General features: G+C 38.9%; 1 protein-coding gene across 7 annotated transcripts in view; it reads left to right on the top strand.

Moving 5' to 3' along the window:
- Positions 1-443: 443 nt before the first annotated feature.
- Positions 444-13,072, top strand: part of ldb2a (LIM domain binding 2a) — a 66,634-nt gene continuing 54,005 nt past the window's right edge. For all 7 annotated transcript variants that reach the window (XM_077577545.1, XM_077577546.1, XM_077577543.1 and 4 more), the window contains exon 1: positions 444-791. In XM_077577545.1, coding sequence (XP_077433671.1) covers positions 660-791 — 132 coding nt within the window. In that variant the 5' untranslated portion in view covers positions 444-659. The remainder of the gene's footprint in view (positions 792-13,072) is intronic.

Here is a 13,072-nt window from a genome sequence, read left to right on the forward strand (position 1 = left end):
TCAGGTATAGATTAAGAAGCCCATTTGAACTCTGTTGCTAGCCAAAACGGCAGCACCGATGGCATCCCATGCTTGCAACTCAATTTCTCACTCACTCGACCCACACTGCAATACTCTTGTCAACGGGCGCCTCCCCCATCTGCAGTTGAGTAAAGAAACGGACTGGCAATGAACTAAAGTTTCTAACCTCCCTCCCGCACCCTAAAAAGGCGCACGTGAACTTTGCAGGAGTGCAAAAGTCAAGAGGAAATCTTCTCTGATTTTGGGAGGGGAGGGGGGGGGGTGTATTTGCAGGAAACGACCCCCCCCCCCCCCCCTCTTTCTCAGCCTCCTCCTCCGCGCACTCCTCCACATCTGCCCCCTCCCCCTCGCTCTTTTCCTCCTCCTCCTCCTCCTCCTCCTCCTCCTCCTCTTCTTCTTCCTCGCGCGAGCAGCCGGGCCAAGTTGCAGAGTGCCGCTCAGCCTCGACCGCGCGGCTGCCGCTTGACGCCACGCCGGGGGTCCCCGCAGAGGAGCGCCCGCCCGTCCGCCCGCCCGCCCGCCCCGCCAGCCTCCATGTGCGTGTCCGCCGCGTGCTGAGATCGCGCCAGTTTTCCCTCCCCACCCCTCACCCCCCTTACCCCCATCCACCAAAAAAAAAGCCAAACACCGAAGCCACCATGTCCAACGCCAACCACGACCCCTTCTACTCGTCCCCCTTCGGACCCTTCTACCGGAGACACTCGCCCTACGTGGTGCAGCCCGAGTACCGGATCTATGAGATGAACAAGCGGCTCCAGACGCGCACCGAGGTGAGTGAGCCGGCGTGCCCGGCCGGCGAGCTGCATGCCGCGGATGCGTGTCGGACGGAGTCGGGGGGGTGCCGGTGGTCTGTGGAGGTCCGGAGACGCAGGAGTCAAAAGTGCGATGCTGCTTCGTGCTGCGTTCAGGAACCCAATTAGTTGGCTTAATGAGTTGCGATCACCTGGATTTATGTCATAATGCGCACTACTACTAGTTTGCCTCATTCGTTAACTTTTTCTTGCTGTGGAATTTTGAGCTACTTTCATATTTTAGAGTTTATGGGATTGGGAAAGTGATACGTTCAGGTGCCTAATTAGATTAAAAAGGCACCTGAATTGAGTGGGGGAGGTTTTGTAATGTCCTGTAATGCAACTTTTACTGTTTATTAAGTTCTCTAGAGAATTCAGCTTTTTCAAAAGGCTGTGTTTTTATATTTTAAGGCATGCACAAATCCAGAGTGGACATCCCACCGGTGGCAAAAATTCTAAGTGTTATCTTAAAAAACTCAGCAAAAAAACACTATGCTGATACTCCATGTGGTTCATGAACAGCTTCAAATTTACTTTGGGTGCACCTTTTTTAGGCGTTTTTGACAAAATTGCAGTTGGGTCAAAATAAACCCAATTGTGGATCAAAAATGGACCAATACACTTTATGGGTCAATTTGACGCAACTTTCTGGGTTGTTTTATACAAAACCATTTTTTTGACCCAAGCAAAGGATCTGACCGATATTTATGAGTTTTTTTTAAAAATTTATTTTAAGTATTTGTTTTGTTTGCACTCTTTTTCCAGCTCAGTGAGTTAACTTTTCCACAAAAAAAAAAAAGCATAAATTACAAACTAGTAGTTGACTTCAGAGCTCACGCTGCCTTTTCATATTTAAAGGCAGCAATCTTGAGTTTATAGTTTAATGGGGTAGAAACGATGCGTTCACATACTCAATTAGAGTCGAGATGCACTTGAATTAGGCGGGAAGATTTTTTATGAAGATTTGTTTTGTTTGGACTTTTGCTCCATTCTGACATTTGGCTCCATTTTTCACATTAAGAAAGATTTCAGATTTAACGGAACAATCTGCAGGGAATAGTTTTACAGGGGAGAAATGATGCGTTACGTTTTTCCTCTAAGATTTCAACTTTTTTTAACTGTGTAACTGAATCTTTTGTATTGGAAGACAGAAATGCTCAGTTTATAGTCGTAAGGGGAGTGATGCTTTCAGGTTCCCATTTAGATTCAAGATGCAACTAAATGAGGTGAAAAGTCACTTTTTTTCTTTTGAGATTTGTTTTGTTTATACTCTGACGCCACTTTGTCAATGTGCAGTTTCCTCATTGAATTTTACATTTTACATTCATGTATGTAAATGCAAAATGATGCTAACTGCATCCGCCTTTTATTAACTTATGTCACATTTTAAGGCAGATATTCTGACTTTGTCATTTTATGGGAAGGTACATTTAAAAAACAGTTGGGTCAAAAATGGACCGATCCTTTCTGGCTTGTTTTATACAAAATTACCTTTTTTTTTTTTCTTTTTTTTTACCTAAGTAAAGGATCTGACCAATATTTATGAGTTGTTTTACACTAAAAGACCCATTTCTTGACTCAAAGTTGGGTCAAATTGACCCATAAAGTGGATCGGTCCATTTTTTATCCATAATTGGGTTATTTTTGACCCAACTGTTTTTAGAGTGTAGACATAACCAATTTGAGTATGATACATTGACGAAAGGTCATTTTTAAAGCATTTTGCAACCCCCCCCCCCCATTTTTAACAACAAAATAATAATAATAAAATAATTTAAAAATACACTAATTTAATGTTAAGAATTATTTTTCTCTTTTTTTGCTGTGAAGTAATTTGCTGAATTCTTAACTATAGTTAAATGTAACGGAATTGTGTGATGCGTTCAAGTACCCAAGTCTAGCACAAAGCACAGTCTAACTCTGTTCGGTATTTTTCTAGACGAGTGCATGTAGTAGTGTGAGTTTGCGACATTGTGGTAGGGAACGCAGCCGACTCCCGACCAACTGAAGCGGCTCCCCTCATTTGGTTTAAAATCAGTGAATAGAGGCGCACGGTCGGCCCCAAGTACCACCTCCAAGATATTTGATTTGAAGTGAGATTAACTCATTCACTGCCATAAATTCATTTTTAAAAAATTATAAAAAATTTGTGGTGTCAGGCGATTACATTTTTCAATCGTAATTAATCGCATGGCTTCACTAGTTAACTCACGATTAATCACAAATTTTACATCTGTTCTAAATGTACAATAATTTTTTTTTCTAGATTTTCATACTCTTGTTAACAAAAGTGGAAAAAATGTTAAACTAATAGAAATAATTCAAATGAATTTTTGACGTCTATAGCCGTCAATGGCATTTAATGAGTTAATAATGTGCTTACAGGAAAATAAAACCTGTGCTTAAAGGTTCCCATTAAAATGTACCGCACAAAAAAAGTTCAAATTTGTACCTCAAGTTAAATACAACAAATGTACTGTATTGGATTCATTTATTTATTTGAATGAAACAATTGTGTACATTTTGAACATTTAATTCAGTGATTGTTTTGTGTACCACTAGAGGGAGCCCTCGTAGCACAATTTGAGAACGTTTCAAGGCGTGTGCAAGAATCTCAAGTTTTAATACTTGTAATGGCCGCAATTTGTAAGAGGGGCTTATGATGCGTTCAAGTACCCAATTAGCAGTCTTGCATCTAAATTACGATAGACTTTCTTTGACTCCAATCAAGTATGAACGAATATTTTGCACATTTTTTAGTCCAATGTGCAATTAAAAGGCACATGCGGTGAACTCATTTGCATGTATTTGCATACAAACCGCATGTTTTATGTATTTCTGCTCTCTTTTAAACCAAATACAAACTGAAGCTCATGCAGAGCAACTTTTTTTTTTTAAGACGTTGATGAAGACACTTTGGCCACAATTTGTCAACTTTTTGTCGATCCATTTAAGAATGAATGTATAAAAATGTGCAGATAAAGTTCATATGTGATTGCGCAATGAAAAACAAGGAGTGCATTTGACTTATATACGGCTTCCTTAAGGATTATTTTCAATAATATGGTTGCTTTTTTTGCGTGTAGTATTTTTTTATTTTTTTTGTAAAGTCAATTTTAAAAGCAGGCAGCAGCAGCTTGCAGATGGCGACTTTTTTTTTTTTCCTTCTTCCCTTAAGAGGAACTTAAAGCCGAGCGAGGCGGCGCGTTGTAGCCGCGTGATGCATTATTCATATATATCGCCGAGCGCTCTGTCCAAGACCCCCCCTACCAGACCCCCCGCCCCGCCCGCTAGACCCCCGCACCAACCTAGCACACGCCATAAAACACGCTTGTGTGTGTGCACAATCTAATGAGATGTATGTAAAATCCTGCCTTTACAAAGATAATAATGCCGACTTCAGATTTTGATTGACAGCTGCCAGAAAGGCTTAAAAATAAACACCTCCCTCAAATAAACGCCTCACTTTTACCGACAAGGGGGAAAAAAGGGTCAGCCATAAAATGACCTCAGCTCATAGTTGCTATCTAAGATTTTCCTGGATCAAATTCGAGACGGTACACGTGCGCATGCAGTGCCCCCTGCTGGCTCAAGTGAAGTATTTACATGTATTTTATTGCTCTTGGACATCTTAGAAATACAGGAATCCTATTGGATATTGAATTAGAATTGTTCAGCAGCACATGTAGACAGACTATTGCAACACTCACAAGCGTATATTCTTTATCCTCTGATGTTGTTACTGAGGTGCTTACAGTAGTTGTGAAAGTCTTCTTCGCACGCGTCTGCATGATTGTGTGAAGTCCAGAGGTGGCAAATCCACAGTTTGGCTTTAGCTCCGGGTGCTAGCTAGCTCCTTGGCTACCTCCCATGATGCTGGTTTACCTGCTAGGGAGCTAGCTAGCATCCGGGGTTAAGCCAAACTGTGGCAGGGTTTTTACTTTCAGTGCTAGCTAGCTAGCACCCGAGCTAGCTCCCATGGTGCTGGTTTACCTGCTAGCGAGCTAGCTAGCATCCGGGGCTAAAGCCAAACTGTGGCAGGGTTTTCACTTTCAGTGCTAGCTAGCTAGCCCCCATGGTGCTCGTTTACATGCTAGGGAGCTAACTAGCTAACTAACATCAGGGGCTAAAGTCAAACTGTGCCAGGGTTTTTACTTTCAGGTGCTAGCTCCCTAGTTAGCTTCCTAGCTAGCTCTCATGGTGCTCTGGTAAAATCGCACACACCAGCTGCAATGAATCAATCATGATGCACAAGCTGTTTGAAGTCCTTGCATTCAATTGAATTAGATTATTATTGTATGTTTTTCATACAATTTTTATTTATTTGTGTGGGGAATATGATTGGAGGTCACGTTCCTGGAAAGAAATGAACTTTGTAACGGAAATGCACGCGAGTACACAAAAATGTGAATCAAGTTGAACTTGGCAAAATGTGTTGCTGCTGGTAAACATTGGCTGAAGTTGAAGCCTGGCTTGAGGCATTTCATTGACAGAACATTTAAGCCTCCTCGTTTTCATTTGGCTGCAGAGCTCTTCCTAAAAAAGTTTTTTTGCCATTTTGTAAAAGACTGATTTAAAGTTTTAGAATGGCCACTAAAAGTTTTTAGTCTTGGAAGTCCAAACATCCGTCAAATTCTTTTAATTGCATGCAAAATGAGACCAGATAACTTTGTTTCATTCCTTGTTTTTTTTAATCCTCCTATTTGTTGATTCAAAAAGTCATAAAATAATACTCTTTGCTCCATAATATTTGCTCACCATAATTATTATTAAAAAAAATTTTTACTTCAATGAATTACATTTTCATGAGAATAAAATAATAAAATATCCGCACACTCCACAGTTTCTTTGGGGAGGGGAGTGATGGATGGTGACGTCATGCGCGTCCCCGCGGAGAAGCGGACATGTGGCGTGCACTTAAGATCGTGCACGTACTTGCACGCGCACCATGAACGAGCCTGATACAAGTGCTGCAGTTAGGCTTTGGGCCAGAGGTGGCAGTCGTGAGTAAAAAAGTGACAAACGACACAGAGATCCTTTAATTTTAAATGTAAATAAGTGTAAATAACAAATCAATAATAACAATAAATAAATGTCTTTAACAATTAATTTATTGCATTTTTATGCTAGTTAAAATATGGATTTTTTTAATAATACAAATGTTAAAATATTATTTAGTCTTGATAGTATTATAAAAAAATAATAAAATAAAAAATAATTCTACATTGTTTTCATGCATTAAATGGCTATTTATAATGAATTAAATATAAATAAATAAATAAATAAATAAACAAGAAATTATATATATATATACTCATACACAGACTCCAATAAAAAATAATCATTTTTATTTTTTTCATTTTTTTAATTCATAAATAAAAAAAAGTCTTTCATTTAATAGTGAATGTGTTTATCAAATCAAATACTGTATAAATTGTTAATTGTAATCTCTCATGATCATGAGTTTAGTTTGCACAAGCATTTGGCTTAAAAATAACCCAAATTGGGTCACAAATGTATTTATTTAACCCATCAAATTGGTGTAAATCAAGAAACCTGCAAAACAACCTCTTTTTGTTGAAAACAACTAATTTTTTGTGTGTGTGTGGGGGGGTTCGAGGGCTATACATTTGACTCAATTTTTGGGGGTTACAGTATACAAATAACCCAAAAAGTTTCGCTCTTTTTGACCCAATTCGGGTTATTTTTGACCCAACTGAACTCCCTTTGTCCTTTTCCAGCAGACCACTGAAGCAAAACAAGTCACTTGTTAGCAATTCCAACGTTTTTCCTAAGCGGAGAAGGTGACCGACCTGAGCGCAACGCCACCTTATATGAAAGTCGACTCAAGTCACACCAACACCCTCCCCTGATAGAAACTCTCCCATTTGTCTTATTCATGAGCGAGCGTTTGAACGCGCTCGGCTGCCGCTCACACTCAAGGACTTGACATTTGGAGGAGACTCGCATTCGCTCCCGAGAGGACGCCGTTGTCTTGGCGCGCATCGCCGGCGTCATCGCCACGTGTCGTTTGTTCCGCGTTTCCACCGCACAAATTCATCCACGCATCCCAAACCAACAATACGAACACTTTTTATTGAGTTTATAGAGTTTTCAAAGTGCGCCCCTATGCTCTGCCTGACAACAACTAAAAGTTTTGGCAGTTTTGGGTCGACCATCTATACAGTCTACTTTGTGGAAATTGGACAAACTCTGAAGGAAAATTCATGTTTCGTTTTGAAATCTTTACATTGACTCAATATTATCGCTTCAATCCAAAATGGCAGACTTCCTGTGTCTTTTCGGGCATGAGTTTTTGAGACTTTTTTTTTTGTGAGTCTACCCGTGATGGACATGTCTACAAAGTTTCATATTGCTAACTGAAATTAGCTTCGGGGGCTACATTTTCTTAACTGTGCTGTTTTACAACGATCCCATGGTGCTGGTTTACCTGTTAGGGAGATAGCTAGCTTGCTAGCTAACATCAGGGGTGAAAGCCAAACTGTGGCAGCGTTTTTACTTTCAGGTGCTAGCTAGCTAGCCCCCATGGTGCTCGTTTACATGCTTGGGCGCTAGCTAGCTAACTAGCATCAGAGGCTAAAGTCAAACTGTGGCAGGGGTTTTCCTTTCAGGTGCTTTAAAACGATCCTAAAATGTCAGCTTTGAACCAAAATGGCACACTTACTGTGTCTTTTCAGACATAGGTTCATGAGACTTTTTTGTGGATCTGCTCATTATAAACATTGCTTCTAAGTTTCACTTTGCTAGCTGAAATTGGCTTCAGGGGCTGAATTTATAAAATAAAACTGTTACTTTTAGAGTTTCAAAACAATCCAAAAATGGTGACTTCAATTTAAAATGGCAGACTGCCTGTGTCTCTCCGGGCATGAGTTTTTGAGACTTTTTGTGTGTGTGAGTCTACCTGTGACGGACATGCCTACCAAGTTTCATATTGCTAACTGAAATTAGCTTCGGGGGCTAAATTTTCTTAACTGTGCTGTTTTAGAGTTTAAAAATGATCCTAAAATGTCAGCTTTGAACCAAAATGGCACACTTCCTGTGTCTTTTCAGACATAGGTTCATGAGACTTTTTTGTGGATCTACTCATTACAAACATTGCTTCTAAGTTTCACTTTGCTAGCTGAAATTGGCTTCAGGGGCTGAATTTTCAAAATAAAGCTGTTACTTTTAGAAGTTTCAAAACAATCCAAAAATGGTGGCTTCAATCCAAAATGGCAGACTACCTGCGTCTTTTCGGGCATGACTTCTTAAGACTTTTTTGTGGGTCTACTCATGATAAATGTGCTTATAAAATTTCATATTGCTAAGTGAAATTGTTTTCGGGGGCTCAATTTTCTAAGTGGTGGTGCCACTCCAAAATGACCCTAAAATGGTGGTTTCAAACCAAAATGGCAGACTTCTAGTGTTTTTTCCTGTATTCTTGAGACTTTTTTTGTGGGTCTACTCATGATAGACATGACTACCAAATTTCATGTTGTATTTGAAACTGTCCCTGAGGGCTGAATTTTGCAGGATTTTTAGACCGTTTAGATAACGAACTTCCTCGTTGGCGGTTCCAGAGTGGGAAGAGTCGTCTTGAGCGGCAATTGGAAAAGCTCACGTGGAAAATGAAAAGGAGCAAAAAGCCAAAGTGTCGCGCTGCTGTCGGGATTGACCCCCCAACCCCGACGACTTAAGCGCTTGTGGCCCTGTGATGACTGCGGCCGTGTTTCCATTGCCGCCTTATTACCGCCTCGGTCCGTACTTATTACCTGCCGGCCGTACTGCCGCACGCCGCCTGCGCCGCCGCTATCCCATTACCTTCGTTTTAGACCGCCGCGACCCTTCCGCGACCCGCGACAATCTTAAACGGGGCTTTGATGTGGCTTTGATGCGACGCCGCGACGCTGTTGTTTCTCTCTCTGCGGTGATTTACGGAGCGAATTTGACACTTAAGCGTATGCAAATGAGGCGGCGGATTAGCATTCAGAGGAGGAGCTTGCTGCGACCTCCGCCGCGCTAAGGCCATTAGCATAGAGGGCATTAATATGCAGCACAGGCACAATAACGCTGTAAGTAATGCAGGAAGACAAAAGCCTTGGGGGTTTTGTTGTTGTGGGGGTTTTTTTTCAGGAGGGGGCGCTGTTATGTTCCGACTGGAAGATAATACAACAAGCCGTTATTAGTGGGGCAAATTTACATGAATTATAACGACTGTGTGTGTGGATATGAATGTCAAGCTGTACATGAATATCGGCTGTTCTTTATAGTGATGTGAAAGTGAACAGCAAAAAAATGTTTATCCGTATATATGTGTGGCTATAAGAGTTAACTGAGTTTAAATTTATTATTATTTTTTTTTAAAGTTTTAGCTTTTAAATAATTTTAATAAATCTCCAAAGTTAAATATTAAATTTTGACAGCCCTAATATAAAAATATAAAATAAGTATAGAATAAAATAAAATTATATATATATATATATATATATATAGCTGTCAAATGATTACATTTTTTTTTAAAAATCAGATTAATCACATCTTAGAATTTTGATTAATCACAATTAATCGCTTAATTAAAAAGCCTTTCTTATCAACATTTTTTGCCCTCCACATTTGAAGAGCGCCTTTTATGTGTTAATTCTTTTGACATTTCATGTTATGAGGACGCCTTCAACATTTTTTTGATCCACTGCACAGGCTCAGCCTCCTCTTTTTCTAATCAGTTAATTACTTGCATAATTTAAAATGGAAAAAAAAATGACCCCAATATTTTGGCATGAACAAATATTCTAAATGTGATATGGAAACATTTATTAAATGCTTTACTTTAATGCATGTAGTTAAGTTTATTGCTTAAACACAACCACCCGCTGTCACGCTAAAGAATAATCTACGGTCAAAATTCATAGTGCGATTAATCTGCGTTAATTCATGATTAATGCGATAATTTTTGTGTACGCTTAAACCTTTGACAGCACAAATTTTTCCACTTTTATGTTAACAAGAGTATGACAAATATTTTATTGTACATTTAGAACGGATATAAAATTGAAGTCATGCGATTAATTACAATTAAAAAAAATTATTGCCTGACACCCCAAATATAAATATATAAATAAATACTGTATATAAATATATACTGTATATATATATATATATATATATATATATATATATATATATATATATATATATATATATATATATATATATATATATATATATATATATATATATATAAAAATATAAATAATCAGCGATGTTAATATGACCAAAAGCGGCTAGTGGTGCTAATGCTAACAAGCTCACCCTCACCTGGCACCGACCGGCCCGACTTTATTGGACGGTCCCGCTCTCACATCGCCGTCCTTATTATTCCGCATTCAAACGAGCCACCTGACTCATCATCCGGCACTTCCGCCGAGTGTTCATTACGACCAAATCCCTTGCTCCTGTCACGGCTCGAAGTGGACGTGCCCCTCCTTGCCCTCCCACAGGCGTCACATTGACACCAACGGGGCTTACAATGTGGGGTCAAGTTGAACGAGAAGATTTAAGGTGGACTGTCGGGAGAGCAAAAAATGTTCCCCCCTGAGATCATCTGCATCAAGTTGGAAGGAAATGCTTTCTCTAAAAATGACACTTCCTTATTCCCAGCAGGAAAAAGTAGACTAACCTCAGTTTGCTGTCGCGGACACTAAAGAGTTAAGTGAGTAAAAAAACAGTACTTTTGGTTTATTAAAACCTAAAACATCAATAAGCGTTTTGAATGTGACCCTTGACTTATTTACTTAAAAAACATGGTATGGTATGGTATGATTTTTCCCAGTGAGGTACTTTTTTTTTTTTTGGTATCCATCCACAGTGCAACACTACACTAGGCTCGGATAATGTCAGTCAAGCGCGACCACGTGAGAGGATGTTCCCGGAGTAGGATGCCGACAAAAAGTCTGAAAAAGCAGCAGGATGCTCACACAATAGATGCGCCCTTTTTCCTTTCCCGCCCCGACACCATCTTCTGGTGTCGCTCCGATAACACTCCAGACGTATTTTACCGTTTTCGCCCCCAGTACTCATGGATGGATTGAAAAAATAGCCCAAAACACGCTCGGTCATGTCAGATTATAATAAGACGTGAAAAAGTCTCAAGGACCAATGCCAAAAAGTGAAAAGGAAATTTGCCACATTTAGGCAAATTCCTCATCGACGAACCGCTATTAGGAAATTCCTGCAAAAGTGCCATGATCAAAAGTAGCTACCCTTGACAGGTGGGCGATGATAAATATATATATATTTTTTTGCCTATGCCATTCCATTTATCACAGCTTTAAATTAGGGGTGTCAGGTGATTACGTTTTTTTAATCGGAATTAATCGTTTGACTTCAATAGTTAACTCGCGATTAATCGCAAATTTTACATCTGTTCTAAATGTTCAAGTTTTCATACTCTTTTTAACATAAAAGTGGAAAAAATGTTGAACTAAAACAAATATGGCCTTATCCTTTAGTCATTTTAGTAATTTCATAATAATTCATAACCTTAGAGCTGTCAAACGATAAAAAATTGTAATCAGATTAATCACATCTTAGAATTTTGATTAATCACGGTTAATCGCTTAGTAAAAAAGGCTTTTTATAAAAAAAAAAAAATTCCCGCCATATTTGAAGAGCACCGGTTATGTGTCACTTCTTTTGACATTTAATGTTATGAGGACGTCTTTAACATTTTTTGATCCACTGCACACGCTCATCCTCCTCTTTTTCTCGTCACTTAATTACTTGCATAATTTAAAATAGAAAAAAATGACCCCAATATTTTGAGATGAATATTCTAAATGTGATACGCAAACATTATTAAATGCTTTACTTTAATGCATGTAAATATCATCCGCTGTCACGCTAAAAGGATCATCTATGATAAAAATTAATAGTGCAATAATTTTTTGTGATTAATTAATCAGTTAACGCTTTAACTTTGACAGCACTAGTTCAAATTAAAAAGATTCACTGTACTGTAAAAAAAAATGAGTGTGATATTGATTTGTGTTGAGGTCATTTTCTGCCACTAGATGGCATAATTGCATTTGTAAAACATTGGTGACAGCTAAGTGCATTTTTCTTTTCATATTAAGAGCTATCTAATCTTTAACATGAAGTAACTTGTGAAATTCTCCACATTTTTGAAATTGTGAAATACAACTTGACCCCATGTCTCCACAAATATAGGCATTATTATTACATTTATTACTGCAAAATGTTGCTTCGTAGCGACTGGAATTCCACCAGTACAGACTTTCTAAGTAAGGGCCGTTTAAAAAAATTAATACATTTTGTGGGTCGGTATTGTGGGGTGCGGTTGGCTGGGGATTTGTTTTGAAAGCACTTTCAGTTGCATTTTTTTTGTCTGAAAAGTGCTATACAAATAAAGATTGATTGATTGAAAGGAACTTTAAATTAACTAAAAATTAACACACTGATTTTGACGCCCCTACTTTAAATATTATTTTACCCCCTCGACAAACAAAGATAAAATAATAAAGTACAATCTAGTAATTTACTTTAAAAAAAAAATTAAAAAAAATTAAAAAAAATTGAAGTGGTTGAATGTTATGCTTGATCCCGTTCTGACTGCTCAAATTTGGGTAGAAAATATCAAATGAAGTTTAGAAATTCCTCAGTCCTCTTCAAAATGTATTTTGTAGTGCAGCACATGTGTCTCGATCGCAAATGTCGGCTACAACAGAACCCCCGACCCCCTGTTGATTAGTCTCTGATCAGGAATTTATAAGGAAAGTCGCTGAAAGCCGCTTCTGTGGTGGGATGCTTTGCATTCCCAACATGCTAGCCAGAACTAACTTTTCTAAGCTGATTAGCAGGAAAAAAAGTGGATTTTATTCATCCTTTTCTGCCCACGCATAAAGCCGGCTGCTGGAGATTTACTTGAAGCCTACTATCCCCCCCCCCCCCCCAAAAAAAACACCCACCACCCCCAAATTCGCATGTTATCATGTAAAATATTCAACCAGATGATATTTCATCATTAAAAAAGAAAAGGAGCTTCAGGTTAGTTAGCAGGCGGCTTGCGCTTTCTGCATGTTTCATCATTTTGCTGATATTCTCTGTGGAGATGAACTCGCTTGAACTCTTGCGCATAAAAAAAAAAGGGGGCAGAACATGGCTGCTGACGACGATGTTTATTTTTCTCCCGTGCGTCTATTTATTTTGGAGCTCACACTCGGAACGCTTAATGAGTGTGAAAT

This window comes from Vanacampus margaritifer, chromosome 10 (assembly GCF_051991255.1).
Source record: "Vanacampus margaritifer isolate UIUO_Vmar chromosome 10, RoL_Vmar_1.0, whole genome shotgun sequence".
Lineage (NCBI taxonomy): Eukaryota > Metazoa > Chordata > Actinopteri > Syngnathiformes > Syngnathidae > Vanacampus > Vanacampus margaritifer.